At 59.3% G+C, this 22,186-nt stretch overlaps 1 protein-coding gene across 5 annotated transcripts in view; it reads left to right on the top strand.

The window, feature by feature from the left end:
• The window catches only part of ITPK1 (inositol-tetrakisphosphate 1-kinase), a 133,872-nt gene that overhangs the window by 65,319 nt on the left and 46,367 nt on the right, over positions 1 to 22,186 (top strand). For 4 of the 5 annotated variants that reach the window (XM_053928080.2, XM_053928078.2, XM_053928081.2 and 1 more), the window contains one exon: positions 15,325 to 15,450. In XM_053928080.2, coding sequence (XP_053784055.1) covers positions 15,325 to 15,450 — 126 coding nt within the window. Of the gene's footprint in view, positions 1 to 15,324; positions 15,451 to 17,263; positions 17,403 to 22,186 lie in introns of those variants that run through there. The other variant, XM_053928082.2, reaches the window with a different exon arrangement.

Raw genomic sequence — 22,186 nt, 5'->3', positions numbered from 1 at the left:
CAATGAGACGTTTGCAGTTTTTGACGCAGAGGCTGACCGTTGTGGCCTTGAACGGGTGCCCTTTGGGCATTTTAGTGCCCTGCACCTCTGCGGGGGTCCTGGGGCTGGCTTGGTGCTACGAGGAGGGCTCCCAGCAGGGCGGGGACGGTGTTCATCTGGTTGTCCTCCCTCTCCCTGGCTCTCCATGTAGCAGGTGATGGGCTCCTCAAGGGGGCAGGTTTCGGTGCCCTCCTAATTGCTGCTTTTAGCCATGCCTGTCTCTTGGGAAGGGGTGGCCTTGATGAACACCCCTCCCGCCTGTCCCCATCCTCTCTGAGGAGGCTCCTTAAGAGTAAGAAAGCCACGCATTAGTCGTCAACGGTCACATCACGGCTGGGGAGGGGCCACCTGGCACCACACACAAACCTCTCCCAACAGGTCCTGTCTGGACCGTCCAGGCCTGCGGTCTAAAGCCCTGGGCCTCAGACCCTTGTGGACTCCTGGCCAAGCCACACACAGAGGCTGACCCGGGCTGGTTGAATCCTGGCTCTGCTCTCCCCTGGTGCTGAGGTGTAGGGAGGCGCCCCCAGAGCACCAGTCACTAGTCGCCATGGGTGGTACCCACAGTCCCTGGAGGTCACTGCTTCCCACCTACCAGTGGGAGCCGGCCGTGTGGGTTTCTGCTGTCCCGAGTCACCCTCGTCTTCCAAGAGTCCTACCCTCTCAACCTTGTTTCTGAGGCAGTGCTGCCTCCTAGGCCATCTTTTCCCCAGACTTGAGAGGCAGAATCTCCACTGTGCTGTGGTCTGTGAGGTTGATTGGGACATCCTGGTGTGTGTTTGCAGGTAAGCACACCCACCATCTTCATGGCCCGGCTCACTGGCCACTGCCTCTGTGTTAGCCCACCTCCTGACCCCACGTCAGAGTAGCTACGCTGTCCTTTGTAGCCCCACTGCACCTTTTTTGGCCGTTCTGGAAGAGCCCCTGCTCTCCCTTGCCTCAGGCGGCGGTGGCAGGGTCTGCCTCCAGAGGGCCCTCCTGGGGCCTCGGCTGGGTTGGGTGCCTCCGACTACTCTGTTTCGGTGCGTCGAATGAAGGACGGTGAAGTGGGGTGACCAGGGTCCCAGGGAACATCGGCCGCAGAGTCAGGGTGTGTGTTTGAAAGGGGATGGTGAGTGGGGAGGAGAGGTACTGTCCTGGGAAGCTACAGAGTCCCAGGGAGACAGGAGGACCCAGGAGAGAGGGGTGTGCTCACCAAGGGGCGGGCTTGCAGGCTGCGGGTGCCTGGAGTATGAGCATCCATGCCGCCTGGAGCGGGTTGGGGAGAGAAGGCCGCCCAGGGGCTGCCAGGCTGGAGAGCCAAGGGGGATAGCAGGAGGGCCAGGGCAGGGAGGTGCAACCACGGATGCCCGGGCCCAGGTAAAGAAGGTGTGCAGGGCTCTGGCCCCCAGGCGCAGGCACCGCCCCATGCGTCAGAGCCGTGCCAGCCTCCTGTCCGCCCTCAGAGAGGTCTCCCGGCCACAGACCTCGGCAGAGTCTCCACCTCACACAGGTTCAAGGTCTCAAGGTAACCAGGACACTCCCTGCCCTCTGCCTCGGAAAGCACAGCAGACAGACCGTCCTAACCAATGACGGTCAGAGCTGTGGCAGAACCCACCTCCCATTTCCATTCCTTGTGGAAGGTTCTAGAAAGGCACATGAATGAGTAAAGGTATAACTGGGCAGAGGGTCTGGAGTCACCTTCTGAGGAGATCTATAGGATCCCCAGAGGGAAGGAGAGTTTTCTGGGTCAGAACTCAAGTGCCTCTTTGCATACCAATAAACCCAGTGGTTTTGCCTTTGGTTGGCGGGTTTTCCCAGCTTCCCTCTCCTGCAGAGAGAGGGCGGGGTGGTTGCCATAGGAACCACTGGCTGCTGCCAGTGCTCTTATGTGGGAAGCTACCTCTTAAATCAGCCAGCCCGTGGGGACTGTGCTGGGCAGGGGTCAGGAGAGACCTGTCTGGAAAACAGGAGACTGCTTTTAGGCACTCCTTTCTCCCCATTCCTGGCTTTGGGGAAAGGGGACCAGCCAGCACCCCTTACCTCACCCATGATGGGATTCTGTCCTGTGTGCGTAGCCCACTCCATCTGTGGTCCCTGCTACTCAGTGACTGTATGTCTGACTTTCCCTCCCCACCCCCCACCTGGCCTGCCCTGGTTCTAGACCTTTCTGTGTACCTGTTTACCCCTGTGCTGCTTAGGAGCCCTCCTATGCCCTGGCCCCATCCTACCACACACACCCTGGGCCATTCTCCCCCATGACAAACTCCCCCTGGCTCTGGAGGCCCCTGCGGATCCCAGAGACCCTTCTCCCAGCTCCTGTTCTCCCACTCACTCTCCGCCGCCCCCCCCCCCCCCCCCCCCCCCCGGCACACTGCCACCTCTGGTCCAACTGGGGCCTCTTTCCACGTGGATCCCCCCTCCTGCCCTGGCCACCCCAGTGGTCACTGTTTGCTGATGACTGGCTGGCTTCTCTCTGTGTCCAGCCCCGGTTCTTATGCCTGGGCCCAGCCGGGGCCTGGCCCAGAGCAGGGACCTGATAAGGGCTCCTGCGGGGATGACAGAAAGTGACTGTGTCAGGCAAGGCCACCCTGCCAGTAGACACAATGGCTGTTCTTTGAGTTCCTTGGAGGTGGGAGGGCGCTAAGGCACAGTGAGTTCTCGCTTGACATCACCCACTCTGGGAACCGTCCTTGACCTGGGCCTCCTCTCACCTGTCGGCTTGCAGTACAGCACGAACTAAGCCTGGTCACAGTTTGAATTTGCGGGTGTAATCTGTGGACCTGAGAAAGCCCATGCCTGGTTTCAGCCCCCACCCTGCTTTCCCATGCGGCCCCTCTCACGTGCCGGGCAGGGGTTTTCACGGGTCTGCTTTCACTCTGAGTCTCCTGGGCGTCTCTGTGTCGAGGCTTCCCAGTGGCTTCCGAGCAGCTGCTGCCCCGGTGACACGAAACTGACCAGGTTTTGCAGAAGGCCCTGCGTGAGGGGCTGGCCTCCCAGGGTCCGTGAGCTGTCTTGGCCGTCGCCGCCCGCTGACCCGACTTAGAAGCCGGGCTTAGAAGCAGCTGCTCGGAGGTGTAGGGTGCGTTGCAGTCTGCAGAACACAGTCTCCCCGGCACAAGACTTGGCGGCTTGCCAGGGTCACCATTTGCTGCCCTACGACCTTGCTAACCTGCAGACATCTAGGGGCCTCAAGCTGCCCCTTCCCGGTGTGGTGTGTGCGTGATCTCTGGGGACTTCCTCCTGTTGCGGGCACAGGTGGGTCACACACGTCTTCTAGGGTCACCCGTGCTGATTCTGTCAAGTCCCCAAATTTCCGTGACCTGGCATTACTCTAGATTTCTGCCAGTCGAGTTGGGAAGGGTCCCGATATCAACTTCTTAACACCTTTGGGGGAGGTAGAGGGTGAAGGGAGGGTAAATGGTGTTGGAAGGAGACCTGACTTGGGGTAGTGGACCCACAATATGTTAAAGAAACAACTTCTAATGACTTGGTCAGTCTCCACCGTACACGTGCATTTTAGGTACCTGAGAGGCCCCACCCTGAAGACGCCTGCTTAATTTGACACGGCCCATGGCTTTTTCAAGGCATTTTGACTGCTCTTTTTCCTGGAATGTGTTTGATTAAAAAACAAACCTGCCTCCTTCAGATCAAACCCCAGTTTGGAAACTGCCCCGAGGAATGCTGTCTTTGGACTGGAAAGAAATGAATACTGCTTTGAGTATTGCTTCGGGGCTTAAAAAAATAATCTGCGCCGGCTTTGTAGACATTTGACTCAAAAGTTTCCCTTCCTTATTGTTCAGGAGGATGCGCAGGGGGTGTGTATTTTTGGCTTGGAGAATTCTTAGCCACTTGTGGCCCGGGCTGCCAGTTGCCTTTCTGGCAGCGATGTGGAGATAAAGGATTAACACGGGGATGTGTTTTCCGTTGGCAGCAGAGAAGAGCCTTCCTGGGCCGGGAGCCAGGGTGGGGCAGGGGGAAAGGGAGCCTGGCTTGGGACCTGAAGTGGGCATCCCAGCGGGGGGTGGACTCTGGTCAAATATCAGGTGCTCTCGGCGCCAGAGCCCAGGACCTTAGCGGTGTGTAGTCCTCATGTGAAAGATGGGATAGACGCCCAGGCTGCAGACAAGGATGACGGCCCCTCGTCAGAGGGCGTCGGTGCCAGGCCCCTGACCCACTGCCCTCTACTCTCTTCAAAGCACCACTGTTTTGAAGTTCTTACCTAAGCTCCCTGTTGCGGGGGCTGTACAAACGGCAGCTGCCAGGTGTTAAGTGTTTGCAGCACGGACTAGGCAGGGGGTGGCTGCCTCGCCACGTATGTCTGTCCAGAGTGGTCTCTTCAAAGGGATCGAAGCCTCACTCCCTGCCCAGCACCCTCCGGTGGCCAGGGATGCGTTTGTTCCCAGGTCCTGACCCAGCCCTAGGAGGCTCTGCACCACCTGCCTGGCTCCATGACCCCCTTGCCCTGGCACCCACTAAGTGCCGCCTCTGCTCGGGGTCCCTCGCTCACTTTCCTTGTGCCTCGGAGCCGCCTTCCCCCAGTTGTGCGGGGCCTTCCTCCTCAGGTCTCAGCTCAGGGGGCGCTTCCTTAGGGAGGCCTTGCGCTAGTTCCCTGGGTGGCCATGACACATCTCCATAGTCTGGGGCCTTCAGAAATTCCTTCCCTCGCTGTTGTGGGGGCTGGAAGTCCAAGGTGAAGGTGTCAGCAGGGCTGGCTCCTTCTGTGGCTGTGAGGGAGAACCTGGCCTCTCCCCAGGCTCCTGGTGTTGCTGGTGGACTTTGGGGTTCCTTGGCTGTAGCTGTACCACCCCGATCTCTGCCTTCATCCTCACATGACATTCCCCCTGACTGCGTGTCTTGCCCCAGTTGCCCCTTTTTATAGGGGTGTCAGTCATACCGGAGTCATGGCCTGCCCCACTCCAGTGTGACCGCATCTTAACTAATTACCTCTGCAGTAACCCTGGTCCCAAATAAGGACACATTCTGAGGTACTTGGGGTTCGGACTTCAGTATGTTTTGGGGGAATATAACTCACCCCATAACAGGCCTTCTGTGATTGGCGCCCCCACCCTTCGCATCATGCTCTCTGTGCTGATCGTTACTGATGTTACAGTGCTGGGTGGCCACCTGTGACTGTTTTTATTGGTTTGCTGTCCATCCTCTCCTCCCAGAGTCTGAGGTCCCCGGAGCAGGGACCTGGGCTGCTTGTCCACCGCGGTATCTTCAGTGCCGGGCACAGAGCAGTGAATGAGTAGTGAATGAAGGGCTGCAAACCCAGCGCTATGAAGCAGGCCCTCTCGTCATCCTCGTCTCGCGCCCGCTCCAAGATCTGCAGAAAACGGCAGAGTGGAGGGGAGTGTTGTGTGCGTGATCTGTGAAGCGGTGGCAGTTTCTCTCTCACTTAAGTGTCAGCGAGGCGAGGGTTGCTGCTGTTGCATTCTCGATGTTGTGCGAGCCCGCCCAGTGGGACACGCCTCGCCTGTCTGCCTGTCCAGTCAACTTCGCTCCAGACAGACGTTCACCCTGTACCCGTGGGTGCCCCTCTCTCAGAGTCTCCACGTTTGCTGAGCACGTGGTGTCCGGGAGGCAGGGGTGGCTCAGGTGGAGGATGCAGCGTGCGGTGGGTACCAACCTCAGGTTTGCCATCGTGGAGGGAAGTTGGGATGCAGGCCGGTCAGTGACCCCCCCTCCCCTCCCCCCCCCCCCCCCCCCCCCCCCCCGCTCTGTCCCTTTGTGCTGTGGTTGGAGCCCTGTTGTCTCCAGCCCCCAGAGGTCGCAGCCTGCTGGCCCGGCTGCCAACACCGGTGCTGTGACGCCTCCAGGCCTCTCATGCTGCCTGTCCTGGGGTGGGAATGGGGCATCCACATCGCCTTGCCTGTCCATGGGCCTACGTGTCCGTGTTTGCTCCGTGGCCCCTCGACTTTCTCCCCCTGACAGGCTCAGAGCATCTGCAGCTTGTTCCTGGGGCCAGTGGGAACTTCTGCAGAGATCTTTGGCTGGGGCTTCTGCAGTGGGCCTGTGGAGCGCTCCCACGCTGAGCTGAACATCAGTGTGCTAAGCTTGGAAGCCTTGGGGGTAGGGCTTAGGTCCTGGGTGGGTGAGTGGGGCAGTTTGTTGAGGACAAATGAGGTGGTGGGGAAAGGAGCAGGTAAGAGTTTGGTCAGAAATTCCTTGGGCCTGCCCCCTACTGGCAAGGACCTTGACTGAGTTACTGAATCTGTCTTTGTTTTCTTAATGGAGGGCGTGGGTAACATTTACCTGGGGGGGGGGTGGTTGTGTAAGTGCGTGCTCAGTAAGTGCTGTGTGAGCGAAAGGGTGAGTGGGTGGCTGGATGGTATGTATGAGTCTTCAACTTTGGGGATGAATTCAGTGCATGTTTGCTGCTCCCTGGCACAGCTGGCACCATGCCAGGCCTTCGTTGGTCACAGGGAGGAACAGGGCACAGTCACCAATCTCGGTGAGGGTGCACGGGCTAAGGAGAACTCTTCTTCTGCAACTCCCTCATGGTGTAATCATCATGCCTGGGACGCAGTCTGAACCCAAACGTCAGTTGCTAGTTGGCAGCCTGGGTGGAAGGTCCAACAAGAACGAGATGGGTGAGGAGGATCTGGTTGGACCAAGAGCAGAGCGGGCTCCAGGAAGGGAGGGCCGATGCCCTGCCCCTCAGAATGGCCCCTGCCATGGGCCTGGCAGGAGCTGACTGAGGCTGTACCCGCACAGTCTTGTCAAGTGTGAAGACCACCATCCTTGGCTCCGTTTTACAGACAAGGAGACTGAGGCCACTGCCTGCAGGCCCAGACTCTGTCTGCAGCTCCGCCTTCCTCTCTTTGGGCCAGTGCTGGAGGCCTGGCGTCGGGCACGCAGTGCCAGAGGCCCTGGGCAGAGAGTTTCCTGGCTGGGAGTGTTCATCAGCACAGGCTAAGCTAAGCCTCTGGAACAAACAACCCTGATACCTCAGAGGCTTTATTTCTTGTTCCTGTCACATTCTGATGGAGTCTGGTGGCCTCTCCAGCTTACCGTTTATACTCTAGCTTACTGTTCCTACCCCCTAGCCCTGCCGCCCCCCTATTGTTTTGCCTCCCAGGAGCATTATGAGGATTAAATGAAATAAGTTTTGTAATGTGCCCAGTACGGCACCGGGGGACACCCTACCCATCTTGGTGGTCCAGGTGGAGGTGATCATTAGGATCGTGTTGGCAAGGAGCCAAACAGGGCAGAGGCTTGCACTGATTGCCACGGAGACAACCAGCCTCTCGTTAGTCCGAAGGAAGAAAATCCAAATCGCCGATGTCTGTGCAGTGTGTGCGGCTGGGTCCGCGTGGGGATCTGGTGCCTGTCCCTGCACGGCAGTCTGGGGACGGCTACAGGAAGGATGTCTCACTGCCTTCACTCTGCAGGTGAGGAAACAGGCTGGGAGGAGGTGAGGGAAGTGCCCTGCCCTTCGACCTTCTGCCTGCGGAGGGGGTAGCGCTGTGTCTGGGGTGGCTCAGGGACAGAGGGGACTGCTGGGCAGGAGGACTCTGGGTTTTTCCGCCTGCAGCCTGGGGACAGGGCAGTAACAGCGTGCACAGCACGTGCCACCCTTCCCTCCGTGGCCTTGGGCTCTCCTCCGTGTGGTCTGGGTCCGCCGGCCCGTTCTGTGTCCCTTTTTATTTTTTCACGTCTGTGGTTGGTGCTTTTCCCCCCAGGACCCAGCCGGTGCCTGGCACGTAGCAGGCAGGTCTGGGGCCCAGCGCCCGACTGGCTGCAGCACCGCTCTGAACTGTGACAGCTGGAAGTAGCCCATGTGGCTGAGCCACACAGGGTGGAGGGACTCATCTGACAGATTTAGGGGTGGGCTTCTCTGGGGTGCTGGGGAGCAGCTGCATGGACGGTGTGGCTCTCTGTTCAAGGTTTCTGCCTTCCGATCCTAAGAGATTGGACAAACAATCTTTCCCTTACTGGATAAACACCTGTCATCGTATTTCACCCAAACACTAATTATAAATTTTAAAAAATAATCCCAACCAAAGCCCACCGTAACCTGGTTATTAGTTACCTGATGAGGCCCATTTAGTCCCTCCCCCCACCCCCCTTCCCAGCTTCACTTCCTGTGTTTGAACATGCGGGAAAAGGAGAGCCTGCAGGACGCTGTCAGGCCCGACCAGGCGGTGCTGGGTTCACAGCCCCAAATCAGAGCAGGCCGGAACCACGTTGTTATTCATGTCTCACTCGTGCTGCGTGCCCATCGTAGGCCTGCTGGAGCCCCAGTCCCTCGCAGTTGCGCAGCAGCTCATGGGGGCGGTGCCAGGTCCCTACCTGCGGGCCAGGAGCGGCTCTGCAGGGCCTGGCACTGGCAGTTGGGTGCTCAGCCCAGGAAGTGAGGCGTCTCACTGTTCTTCACAGCTCATTGGCCAGAACTAGTCATGTGGTGGCACCCAATTGCAAGGGACGCAGGAAGAGAGTCCTGCCATGTGTCCCAAAAGCTCCCCCCAACCCCCCGGCCCCCCAAATGAACAGTGTGTCCATAACCCTCCGGTTCTCAGGTTGGCGGCTCCTTTGCAGCGCTGTGCGAAGCAGATGCGGTCTCACAGGGCTGTGAGACACGCGCCCACAGTCACCCCCGCATCTCCTTACTGGCTTCCAGTGGGGGCGTGCCCATCGTTAGAAGCCGGACCTACTGTGGGACCTGTGCTCTGTGACTTTCCTCCTGGGGGTGGGCCTCTGTGAACCTGCGGGGCCAGGAGTGGTTTTCGCCTGTTGACCTTTTTCTCAGGCCAGTGTCCCAGGAGGGGGCTTACTGGGTGAAAGCGCTTGGCCGTTTTTATCCTTTTAATCTGCTCTTGAACCTGGCTCTCTAGCACTGGCTGCAGCCCAGGGTTTTCGTGGCTCCTTGAGATTGAGGGTGTATCCCGTTCTTCAGGAGCCGTGCTTGCTGAGCAGGTGTGACTTTTCCAACTCTTTGAAACTAAGTCAGCCTGCAAACTGCCAGAACTTTGGTGCCTTTATCATGCGACCATTTAGTCCACTTGGCCCCTGATCTTCTAGGGGAGAAAGTTACTCACTCTTTTGCCTACCCCTGATTGCTGTTCACTCTCGTTACCCCAATGATTACACACGGGTTCCTGAGAAACTGGGGAACTGGGTGAGGGAGCACTGGCCACGGCTCCCCTCCCCAGCTGGGGGCAGAGGCTGCTGGGTGGCCAGTCCCATGGGACCCCTCAGCTCCTGACCTTTCTGAGGGCCACTTTGAAGTCCTTCCGGTGTGAGTGTCACTCTTGCCCAGAGCAAAGCTGCCGGCCTCTACACGATGCCTCCTCAGAGGCCAGTCTCCCTTTTGAAGTCTGTCCCTGAGGCACCAGCCCCCACTTTTCAAAAGAGACCTGCTCTGCTTGGGGAGGCCTTTAAACATTGGAGGTGTCAGTTCTGTCCCCGACCCTCAGATCCTTGGAGAGTGCAGGGGAATAAATCAGACCTACGCCACTCGCCTTTCATCTGGGCCGTTTTGTCCAGACCTAGGTTGAAACAAAACTTTTGATCCAGTGACTTCCATTTGAAGTCACAGCTGAAAACACGCCGCTCTGCGGGTGTGAACTGAGGGAGAAGGGGATGGAGGGAAAGCCCCAGGCGCCGGGGACCCCTTTTGGTTTAGAGGTTAATTATGTGACTTTGGCAGGAGAGGGGCCTGGGTTCCCAAGCGGGACTCTCTGTGACTCTCTGTGACTCCCTGTGACTCAGTGTCCTCATCTGCACCTCAGGTGCTTGTTAGAGTTGTAGGTGGCCCGGACTAAGAGTTTTAAAATGTCAGCCATCATTAACGATGATGATACATTTTACTGTGGCAACAGACACTTTTGAGGAGTCCGATGTGAGCTAGTTCCAGTGACCTAGCTTTGCAAAGGTCACAGTCTGGCCTGTACTGGAGCTCTCGACAGGGTCGGGAAAATGCCCACCCGTCAGTAAAAGGTGAGCGGTGCGAAAGGGGAAACGCGAGAGCTGGCGTTTGTCGAGGGCTCGCTGAACACCCTGAGGGAGGAACGCACAGTGCCCGTGCGTCCCCTCTGCTCTTCTGCACAATCAGCGCTTCTGATGCCAGCTGGTGGGAGTTTTCTCCATGCCAGGCCATTCCGCGGCACCAGCTGGATGTCCTGCAACGTGACTCAGTTCTGACACCACCCCGCTGGAGACAGCATCTGATCCCAGAGGTTAGAAGGCTCAGTCCCACAACACTGCTCCCCCTGGCCCCCTTCAGTTGCCGGTCTCAAGTTCAGGTTATTATTTATTACCTGCGCTCCTGATCAGTTAGCTAAAATAGGAGGTTCCCACAACCTCATCCTTGGTTTGATTAATTTGCTAGAGCGACACACAGAACTCAGGAAACCAGTGCACTTAGTGTTTACCGGCCTATTGTAAGGGAACATGAGGAAGGACACCAGACGGCAGCGGGGCATGGGGCAAGGTGCGAGGGAAAGGGGCACAGCCGCTTACCCGCACCTCCCTGTGTTCAGCAGCCCAGAAGTTACCTCACCACCCACCTTGCCCTTGGGATTTTTAAGGAAGCTTCATCACATGAGCACAATCTATCAATGAACTTAATTTCCGGCCCCTCTCCCCCTCCTGGAGAATGGGGGATGGGGCCGAAAGCTTCTCATCATGACTTGTTCTTTCTGGTGACCAGCCCTCACCCAGCTTCGCTTCACCAGGACAGAAGACTCTCCTGTCAGGGAGACCTCGGCAGGCCATTTAACCTCTGCTCCTCTCTCCTGGGTCCCCAGCTCAGGCTGCTGTGAGACTTCAGTGAGTTAATGCGTGTCAAGGTGTTTAGAGCAGAGCCCAGCACAGAGCGAGTGTGTGAGAGCTGAGCGATAGTGCTGGGATTAAAATCGAGGCTCTGAGAGAGACCGCACAGGCCTGGCCTCACACCTGCCTGACGCCACGCTGGCTTCCCTTGCAGCCCCCTGAGCTGGGAAGTCAGTGGTAGCCGGTTGGGGCTGCTCAGAGAAGGGTAGGTTGTTTTCAGGTCATGTAGCACATTGAGTTTTGCATCCCAAGAGGATGAGCAGCCCGGGCTTGGGGACCGCAGCCAGGTTTCCTGAGTCCCCAGCATCCCTGATGAACCCAGGGTTGGTTGTCTGTTTCTTTCATGTCTAGCTGGTTATTGATCATGCCTGAGAAGCATGTGGGGAGTGTGGGAGAGAAGGGAGAGCTGGGAATACAGCCTAGAGAACCCCCTGCCTTTGATCTCATGTTGACCTCCTCCCACACCCCCACGTTCTCCCCTTTTGGGGGCTGTGTAAGGCAGATCTCAGCCAAGGTGGTCGGGGATCTCGGGGTCTGGTAGAGGAATCAGTGTTGCAGAAATAATTTATAATTGGAAGTAACGGCACAGTCCTGGGGGGACGTGGGAGAGACCAGGGAGCCATTCACTGGTTCTTCCTGCTTGGGGTGGGGTGAATTGAAAAGTCTGAAAAAGGATTGAACTTTTGAGCTGGGACTTGGAAAACAAGTAAGAGCTCACTGTGTGCATAAAGGGCTGAGGGGGGGTGCATTCCAGGGGGCAGGGCATTCCAGGCCACGGAGCGGAGCAGTGTGCGGCTGCGTCCCTCCCCTGACTCTGCTTCCAGAGTGAACCTGCATGTCCGTAGCTGCCTGGGACCCCAAAGAGGAGAGGGCAGGGGCCTGGCACATAGGAAGTGCCCAGAAAATGCTTGTCAAAGCAGCGAGTGAGCGGGCAGGAGTGTTGTCCTGAGCCCTGAGCGGGGGTCACGCCCTGCATGGGCCGCACACCACCCTGTGCCCCATCCATAAAGGGACCGTTGTAATGCACCGGAGCCGCCCTGTGCGGTCCTAAGGAAAACATAACAGCATCCCCATTTTATGAATGGGGAAACGGAGGCACAGGGCAGTTAAGTGGCGTGCTCTGGCCCAGGGGCAGCTGAGCCGCGATGGGTTTCCTGGCGCCTGCCGTGCCCACTGTCCACCCGGCCAGGTAGGGGGGAAGGTGGGGAGCCAGAGCCTGGCTGCCTTGGCTGCTGCGCTGGGTGTGATTGGGCTGCCTGTTTGAAGTTAGGGGTGACTTCCCAGCCACCAGGGGTGTGCAGGCCTTTGTTTCACGCCTCCCGGCACTCCCCCGCCCCAGGCTGCCTCGCTGCCCAGTCCTCACGAAGGGAACATTGGGCCTTTGTTTCTCCCGATGCCGAGCACTGCACAGACAGCATCCGCCATTGGCCTCCCGGGTGGCGTGACAGGGAAGCGTGGTGCCTGCGGACCTCCTCAGGCCACGGCTGGCAGCCCTGTCATTGAGACATCTCGTTACTTGCTGAGGGGTCCAATCAGACCCCTTCCTCTGAACAGAACAACACGCCCCTGGGGCAGTTCCCTTCTCTGGGGGCAGACTGTGGTCAGAAAGACAAAACGACACAATTGAAATGAGCTGGCTTCCGCCCGAGCCCCTACACCCACCCCATCTGGGAACAAGCAGGGCCTCTGAGGTGTGTCCCCCTCTGAGGGTCCCCTCCTCTGTGGTACCCCCTTCTCCTTAGGGTGCCCCTCCTGAGGGGGCAGCCTGTCTCCTCCTTCCCAGCCAGTGCGGGGAGACCAAAGCCCCCCTGAGGCGTTTTCAGGCTGATCGAGGCTTGTCTGGCCACCTGAGTGGAGCGGGGCCAGAGAGAGAGCCTCTAGGAAACCCTGGCAGCTCCACTGAGGCCTCAGCAGAGACGCCGTGGCCAGAGGCGGCCGAGCAGGGGCCAGAGGAGGCCTGATGTGTGTCCCAAGTTGCTGCTGTCGTGAAAGGCATAAAAACTGGCATAAAAACCCTTGGAAAATACACAAAGGAAGGTGGCCGGCGTCCAGAACTCAACTGTTTACCTTCCGTGGAGTAGCCAGGAACGTGGAGAGCTTGTTTTCCAAACAGCCGTGGTTGTCAGGTCTGCAGGCCCCGGCTGCTGCCAGGCGAGGACGAGCCAGGGGCATCTCGTCCACCACCCCCTTCCCCACACCCACTGGAACCCCTCGCGGCTCCGCTCAGGCTGCTTTCTGCCCCTCGTGCTGCACGGAGACCTGGGAGGACCTCGTGGGAAGAGGGTTTCCGACTGGCCCCGGGGCGCCCTGCCCAGCATCCCTCGGGGGACCTGGTTCTGTTCCGCGTGCAGCTGTCTTGCTCTGAAAATGTCGGCCCCTGTTCTGCGGTGCCTGTTGCGGTGGGGCCACGGGGCACGGCAACAGTGGGCTTGTGTCGGTGGCGCCGTGTGAGAAGTTGCTGTCTTCGCCCGCGTCACCACTTCCCCTGACTTCCCTGTCTTCCTTCACACTCCGCTTTTCTCTGGGAAGTGGGGTCGAATGGGAATGTAGGAGCGAATCTGCAGCAGAACCGGAGAGGCCCTGGCAGTTTCCTGTTTTGGTTGGGGGGAAACCGAGGCCCAGGGCAGCCTGGCGGCCTGGCTGGGGCCAGAGCCCTTGGGTGTCGCTCTTTGGGTCTTGTCCAGGCCCCAACTGGGCCACTTCCCAACTGCGTGGCCTTGCCTGGCTACTTTTCCTTCTGGGCCCTTGGTGTCCTGGAATGCGAAGGGGGGAAGCCACCCTCAGGGTCTGGGCTTGCTGTGGGGACAGGCACCGCTCCCCATCCCGGAGCCCTGGAAGAGGGGGTCGGCTTCTCAGCTGGTCTGCATTTTGTTTTGTTTTGTTTTTGTTTTGCTTGCATGCTACTCGCTTTGGGTAGTGGAGGAGCCTTCGTTATTTTCTTATTGTGAGGTCCATGGACTTTTTTTTTAATGGGGGAAATCCCTTACCATCTTTCCTGGCAGACAGTAAAAAAGAGGAGTAAGGATGTCGGCAGGGAAGAGCTGGCGCCGTCTGAAGGTTTAACTGGAAAGGGGTTTACACGAGGGAGGATGGCCAGGTCCGGGCAGGGTCTCAGGAGGTGCTGAAGGCCCCCCAGGAGCAGTGGGCTGGCAGCGTCCCAGGCCTGCGGGGACAGGGGGAGGAGGGTGGTGCCGGAGCCCTAGAGACAGCAGTGGTCTTGGGGAGGGGCTGCCCTGCCCACAGGGACCGGGGGTGTGAGGACGGTTAACAGACACCCAGACTTCTCTCCCTTTCTCCTTCCCATCGCCTGTCAATGCCTCCGATTGGCCGGACTTGGCCAGAAGTTGGAGGATGAGGGAGCTGGGTGGTTTTGGCTCACAACCGCTTCCCAGGGGACCACTTCCCAGGGCACTGCGTGGGCGCAGGGCGGGGGCCCCGCCCGCACGACAAGCACGGGTCTGCGTCGCAGCTCTGAAACTTCCTCACTGTGAGACCTGGGCAGGTGTCAGAAGTCCGTGTCCCCCACCCGCCCGTGAGATGGCCCCTCATCACATGGTTGGAAACTGATGAATGCACGTGAAGTTTCCAGCACGGTGCCTCCTGGAGCTGTCATTTGTAGCTGTCATTGTGATTTCTTTACTAGCGACTGTGAAACAGCCAGCCTTGAATTCCCGAGGGAGTGCCTGTGGGTGGGGCTGAGGACAGGGCTGGGGCTGGTGGCCTCATCTGGCTTCTTCTGAGGCCATCCAAGGGGTCAGCCAGGTGCCGGGCCGGCTGCAGGCGGTGGTGTCCGCATGCCGGGTCAGGTAGCACAGTGTCAGGCTGCCCTGGCTGTTGGCAGGTCCGCCTGCCTGCGGTCAGGTGATGCTGTTTGTCCAGTGGCGTCTGTGCTCCCTGGGGGCCCGTCCTCGTAACCTCGTGCTCTTGAAAAAGTAAACCCATTGCCAGTGGGTCAGGGCACTCGGGGCCCCGCGGGTCACAGGCAGCCTGCACTCCTTCACGTGTCCTGATCAGCCCCAACGCCAGGGTGACGTGTCAGTGGTGGGTCTCCCGGGTTTGTGGAGATCACAGCTTTGCCGAGACTTTGTGTTGATGCGTGCGGCGTCCTCCTGGATCTCAGTACACATCCCGCTGTTGACTTCAGCCGTGCGACTTCACCTCACTGAGCTCTTCCCAAAACGTCCAGGGTATTGGGCAGATGGGACGTGCTCAGTACGTGCCCTCTCTAGAAAGCTATTCCACAGTGGTGCCCACTTGACCTGTGGATTCCTCGTCACCTGGATTCCACGGTGTGTTTCTGTGCCCTGGGTAGCGTGGGGCTCGGGGATGGAAGGACACACACGGGGCCTGACCTGGTGGGGTCTGGGATCTTAGCGGGTTCATCCGCTTTGTCCTGTTTCCCAGCGGTACCAGCCCCCGACCCCCCCTCCCCACCTCTCTCAGTGCCATGGGGATGTGCAGAGGGTGGGGAGGGAATAGGGCCATGGGCTCAGGTGCTGAAATTCTTCTCTGTGTCCCCTGTCACAGCTGAACCTCAGCCGGCCGATCGAGGAGCAGGGCCCCCTGGATGTCATCATCCACAAGCTGACCGATGTCATTATCGAAGCCGACCAGAACGACAGCCAGTCCCTGGAGCTGGTGCACCGGTTCCAGGTGAGAGAGGATGGTGCGAGGGAAGGGCTGGGCACTTTGAAAGCTCCTGCGGCTGTCTGGCTGTGTGCTCCCCAGAAGTGGCTTTGCCATTGCCAAGACTTGGGCTTGTGGTCAGGCACCTCCCTGCCAGGGCCTCTGTCTAGCTGGGTGTGAAATGGGATTGAACCAGGCGTGGCCGGCAACCTTCCACCCTCGGCCTTCGCAGACCTGGTTTACTGAGCAGAGTCCCTCTGAGACCAGGTGCGCCCGCACACGCCACCACGCACGTGCCCTTGTGCACACGCCACCACAGGCCTTGGTTACGAATTGGCACACGGTGTGGAACCTCTCACCGTGCTTGAAGAAGGGGCTCCTGGGGCCTCAGAACTGAAACAGTCGCACTTGGCCCTGAGTGCTACCCTGGTGGAAACCCCCCTCTCTGTGCTCTGTGCCTCGACCCCGTGTGCTGGTCCCCGAGCGTGGACCACACACCCTCCTGGCCGTCCCCGCTGCCCTGCCTCATTTCCCCGGCAGCCAGGGGCCTGGCCCCACGGTGACCTGCCCACCACCTTGGGAGGTGCGGCCTTTGCCCCCACAGACTTGTCCTGTGTTCTCTCTGTGCTGGACAAGAACGTGATTCATTCCTCTGGAAAGCGGCTCTGGGGCCATGAAAAACAAGGTCAAGTTTATCAGTGAAAGTGCAACTGAAACAGAGAGCCTCCCCGGTGGGGAGTTGGGGTGGGAACGCCTGAGCTAGCACTTTTCAGCGAGTGACCACTGGAGCCCCAGCCTCCTGGCTTTCTTTATCAGGACAAAGGGGACTCTCAGTGCCACACAGTAGCCGGCCCCCCACCCCCCACTGATAGCATTTTCTCTCTCCCCAGTGTTCAGGGTCTGTGAACTCAGCCCCCTCTCCTCCCCAAGGCTCTCGCCCCTTCCCTGGATGACTCTGCCACAGATTCCTGCTTCCTCTGTGCAAGTGGCCCCAGATGCAGTTGTGGCCTGGTTGTGACCCTTGCGGTGGCCCCCTGCTGGGGGAGGGGGCACTATGCTGCCCCCATGTGGTGCTCTCCAGGGCCTTTGCCTTGCCTGTGGCCTGAAATGTTTCCCCGGGGCGGGAGGCTGTGGGAAAGGCGTGTATAGGCCCCTCCATGCCCTCGCTGAGCCAGCTTCCTTCTTGCGAAAGGATGTTAGTGCCAGGACAACGTCACGTGGTGTTGGGACAAGTAAGTGACACAGTGCACATAAGGTGCTTCACTGGGGGCTCAGGCCCCAGCGTGTGCAGCTGGACCTCATTTTGATCACATGGCCACCCAGAGCTGTAGTTTCCTCTTCTGTAAAACGGGGTGCTGAGCATTCCTACTGCCCCAGGTGGGCAGGTTGCTGCAAGGAGTTGTGTCCATGGACATTAAAGTTGCTAATGTTGGCCGAGTGCTTCCACTGTTGCCCATGTCCCTGCTGGCCTCTGAGATAAAGGACTGTGACCCGCAGCCTGTCTCCTGCCCTGGGAGTTGGAGGACAGCCACCCCGGGGCCTCACCCCCCTGCTCCCCGCACATACGCACCCCGCAGCCCAGGGCAGGTGCTCACTGACCGTAAGGAGACAGGGCGCCTTGTGTTCCTGCTCTGGACAGGAGAGAAGGTCACAGAGAGAGCACGGCAGGGGGGCGTGGGGACACGCAGCCTAAGGGTTTCAGCACCGGGTGGTTTCCCAGGGAGGTCTTGCTGGGTCCCTGGAGTCTGCCCCCCACCCCTCCCCAGGCACACACACCCAGCCCTCCCTCCCTCCGATGACTAAGGTGACCTCAGGACAACCTCCAGCCTCCGTAGTTCTGGGATAAGTTTTCACAAGTCTGTTCTTCTGCATGAAGCTGGATATCTGATAAGGCCGGGACATTTCCTCCTTTGTGGAGAGAACAATCCTTTGGGGAAAAGGGTGACAGGCACTTCCCAGAGGCCCCAGGAAGCGAGGAGGTAGGTGGAGGGTGGTATAGAGAAGGGCCCAGAGGCGCCGGTTGAGGGCCAGGGAAGAGGCAGGCCCAGGACTCGCAGGCCTCCCTGCCACCGGTGCCGTGCCGGCCTGTCAGCCTGCTTGGCCCAGGACACGAGAGGTTCAGTCCAGAGCGGGACCAGATAGAGGGACACTTGATCTTGACCACGTGCTGTTTTCAGATTCCTGTTTTAACGTCTTTGAGACATTGACAAGGAGGCCGTGGCTTAGGTGGGAGGAGGGGGCGGGGTCGGTGGAGGCTGAGGGAGGGGATCTCAGAGGCAGGAGGCAGAGCCAGGGCCTGGGTGTGCGGAGCTGGCCTGGCCACATAGTGCTGTAAGAAACGGAGTGAGAGGGCTTGGCCCCTGGGGCTCCTCTTGGAGGGCCTTTTCCAGGGCGCTGCTCAGGTCCCTGGGGAGGCGGTTGGGGGTGCGGGGCGAGACCGGTGAGTTTCTGAGGTGTTCCTGGCAGCCTTGAGGCGTTCTGCCTATGGGGTGTGCCCACGAAGCCTGCAGGGCCCAGGGCAGAGCGGAGCTGTCAGAGCGGAGAGGCTCTCTCCACTCTTCCTGGCGGCCCTTCGTGGACAGGTTGGAGAGTGGGGCCTGGGCCTTACTGCTGATCACTAAAGCTGGTTGCCATAGAAACTTAAAAAAAATTTGACCTCCAGGGCTTGGCTTGGAGAACCTTCCGGATGATTCAGTTGTTTTACTGTGCCAAGTTCATGCCTGGTGCCAGCAAGGCCCTGCCTGATACTCAGTCACCAGTGAACAGACCTGGGCACAGGTCCCTCAGGGGCTAAGACTACGGGGCCCGTGTGCCAGGGCTCAGGGGTCTCCTGGCCTCCAGGGAGTAAAGAGAACTGTCTTCTCACTGGGGCATCCAGGCGTAGGTGTGGCCAGGGAGTGGTCCTCCTGCTGCCCCTTCCAGCCCCACAATTGCCCAGAGGGTTTCGGTGCTTATGTTCCACGAGGCATGTGGAGCAGGCCAGGTGGATCTTCGTGGAATTTTCCCTGGATGAGCTTAGCTGGAAGGGTATTAAGTGTCTCCTAAATGGTCCCTGGATTCCCAGTCCAAACACAAGGACAACTTCCTGTGCAGGGGCACCCCATTTGCTGAGCTGCCGGCCCAAGGGGAGGCCATGAGGGACACCAGGAATAGCCCCACAGCCCCAGAGTGATGGGTAGGAGAAGCACAGAGCTGGTCACTGCAGGACCTGGCTTAGCGTTGTCCCACGCCCTCTTATGGAGGGGGTGGTGAAGGTCGCAGTAATCTCTGACTCGGCCTGGGGGGCTGTGCATCTGGCCCCTGCCCCTTCCATGCCACAGTGGCCCTCCCATGGCAGCCCCACAGGCTCTGGGCTCTTGCCCACCTAGTGCCCTTGCACAAGCCTTCCCCTTGCTTGGGACTCGTCCTCACCGCACCCCAGCTCAGCTCAAGTGCCCCATCTTCAGGGGCAGCTCCGTGGTTGTCCAACTAAGGGCCTATCCCCCATCCTAGGCCCTCACAACCCTGCACTCCTCATTCCCTCCTTTCGGAAGGTTGTCGTTCTTTATCCATCACTGTTGCCCGTCTCTTTATTCAGGGGTCAGGTTCCCAGGGGCAGGGGTTGCATACGCACCCCTGGCATCCCTGCTGCTGCACACGGGCCTCCTGTTTGTGGAGTGGAAGACCCTCGTGGGTGCGGCCTTGTGTGGGGCGCCCTGGCGGGTCAGCAGAGGAGGAGTGGGCAGGTCCAGGGGGCTCAGCAGGGTTCCCGAGGCCGTAGCGCTGTCTGTTGGGTGTGGGTGACATGCCTCCAGTGTCAGAGCGCTGAAGATGCGGTTGGGGAGAGGCCTTTTACTCCAGGCGGAGGAGCTTGGACTTTACCCTGCAGGCCAGGGGATGGGAGAGGAGAGGGATGATACAATCAGTTTAAACTGGCTGAGAGACGCCCTGCCTGGGGCAGGGTGGGGATTGCCAGCGCAAGATGAACTCTGAGCAGCCACTGGAGCCTGGCGGTTTCTGACACGAAGAGGGAACCCCGTCCTCACCCCCAGGCCCGTGGCCCCCAGTGTCCCCTCTCTCAGCTGTGACAGGCCAGCCTTTGAGCAGCCTGGGCCAGGCTGGCACGAAAGGACCCATGCAGGCCAGTGCCCCACTTGCCTGCTGGGTCCTGTCTGCTGTTCGACTGCGTGGAGTGCGTCCGGGCAGGGCACGCTCTCCTCACTGTGAGGGAGGCAGCCGGAGCGAGGACACAGCATTGGATGTCTTCACTAGTCCTGTCCCCATCCCCCGCTTTAAAAATAGGTTTACTGAGATACCACGTTTCAGGTGTGCCCACCATCCCTTGTTCTTCGTGCACACGCAGATACACACTTGCACATACGTGCAGCTGTCACCACTGTCGTTCTAGGGCGTTCGCGTGGCCTCAGAAATGAGCCCCACACCTTTACTCACCACTGCCGCTCCCAGCGCAAAGCAGCCACAACTTTCTGGCTGTGGATCGCCCTGTGCTGGACTGTCTCAGGCATGGAATCACGTAACACGTGGCCTTTTGTTCTGGCTCCTTGCACTCAGTGTGCTGCTTTCAGGGCTCATCGGTGTGGGTGCACAAAGCAGCCTCCCCCCCTTTCTCTGTCCGAAGGGTGTTCCATGGTCTGGGTGCATCCCGTGTTCCTCCAGGCGCGGCCCGGGGAGCCTCGGTGGTTCCCGTTGCTGGGCCATCGGGAAGGGCCTGGCTGTGAACACTCATGCACACTTTGCGTGGACGTGTGTCTTCACTGCTCTCGGGTAGACACCCCGGCATGGAGTTGCTGGGTCGTGGGGTCGATTGAGGAGCCGCCACCCTCCTCCCTAGTGGCTGCGCCTTTCCCCATCCTCATCAGCAGTGTGTAAAGTTCTCTCTGACTTTGGTTCCAGCTGTCTGAATGGTGTTTGATTTCGGTGTCCCTGGTGGCCAATGGCACCAGGCATCTCTTCGCATGCTTGCTCGCCATTGGTCTGTCTCCCTTGGCGCCCTCCTTAGACTTTATGTGCAGGTGTGTAGAGCCCCCCAATTTGCCTTTTCCTCCTTTAGGTGGTTGGGTGCCCCCCACCCCCGCCCCGCCCATAGCAGCGTGGTCAGGGGTGCTGACGGTAGCCTGTCGCCCTGGTCCAGAGCTTTCCCACCACATTTTGTGGGCTGGCCTTTGGCCTGTCTCTTAACTTCCTCTGTATTTCAGTCCCCTTGTCTATAGAACATGCACAATTGCACCCGCTGCCCAGGGCCAGGGGAAGGGTGAGTGTGTCAGCACACGCCCGCCACCCAGAGCACTCAGGCGTGGCAGTCCTGGGGCAGTGAAGCAGACATCTGCTGGACCTGGGCACAGGCCGGAGCAGGCTGTGTGACCTGTCCCTTCCTAGAAGTATGGCTGCAGGCTCCCTTGTCTCTTGAGGAGGGCGGGGCAGATGACTTTCCTTCCTGCCTCGACTGTCAGTCTGAGGGGACCAGGCTGGGCTTGGCCGGCTGCAGTAACAAGCAGCTCCCGGGGCCCCTCCAGGCAGGGTTCTACCTCGGGCCCCACATGCCTCCTCGGAAGGTTGGCTCTGCTGCCAGGTCTGGGACTCGGGATGATGGGGCAGCTGCTGACAGGTCGTCGTGGCAAAGGGAAGAATACTCAGTGAAACTCCTTCTGGCTCTCGTTTCTGCCCCAACGTGACACGTGCCGTGGACTCTGGCATTTTAGTGTCCTCACCGATCCTCGAGGCCACGACTGGGTACAGGGAGCCAGGGGGTCAGACATGAGCAAAAGTGTACAGCAGCCCCACAGAGCTCTTTCCCCTAAAACCCAGAAGAGGTCATTAAACCGGCCCATCAGGGTGGGGGGGGGTTCAGTGGTTAACACGCACAGCGCTCGTAGAGTAGGGCCGGCGCCAGGCGTGGGTGAGCGCTCGGCTCTCGGTCAGTGTCTGCGTGTGGTGGCACACGGAGAGCACTCAGCCCAGGCGCCGCACCTGGCGACACTCAGTCATGTCACCTCATTAGTGTCGTCACGCTGTGGCATCATGTCATGTCAACTTATTAGTGTCATCATGCCGTGGTGGTAGGGCCACTTGGGCCACCTTATCTGCTGTCAGCTCCAGCCAGCTTGAGAGTTCTTAGTTGTCACTGGCATCAATGCGGCAGTGATTACAGAAGTGTCTCCAAGTGGGAGCTGGGCTCTGTGACGGGGAGACGAAGTGGGGGCTGATTTCAGCTTAAGAGGCAAGACACAGTTGGTATCGGGGCTCCCGGGCACCCCTCACCTGGGCTTGGCCTGCCCCAGCTGCTGCACAAGGAGCGTGCCCAGGTGGCGCACCATAAGAGGGTGGCGTCGGGAGCTGTGGCGTTGAACTCCAGAGGCAGTCGCTGGGTGCGGTGGTGAGCACCCTCAGGGTCACAGCCCTGCTTTGCTCCCGACCTTCAGGGCTCAGAGGTGGTTTCCCCACTGTGCCGAATCAAACCTGGTGGTCCTCAGAGGTTCACTGAGCGGCCGCCAGCCCAAGCAGATGCTGTAGGGATGGAGGAGAAGCAGAAGAAACAGAAGGTCAGGGCCAGAGTAAGACCCCAGGGTGCCAGCAAAGGACACAGGTGGTCACCGTGGAGCCAGAGAGGCTGCTGTTTCCCGAGTGTGTCCTAGAGGGCCCTGCTCTTTTTTGGCACTTCAGTCCTTATCCCATTTGGTCCACATATCAGTCCCTGGGAAGATGGAGTTACTTCCCCATTTTTCAGATGAGGAAACGGAGGCCTGCTTGTGCTTCTGCCAAATGT

This window comes from Desmodus rotundus, chromosome 7, assembly GCF_022682495.2.
Source record: "Desmodus rotundus isolate HL8 chromosome 7, HLdesRot8A.1, whole genome shotgun sequence".
NCBI classification, from domain to species: domain Eukaryota; kingdom Metazoa; phylum Chordata; class Mammalia; order Chiroptera; family Phyllostomidae; genus Desmodus; species Desmodus rotundus.
Note: the sequence above shows the minus strand (reverse complement) of the source record. Positions and strands in the feature narration are given on the sequence as shown.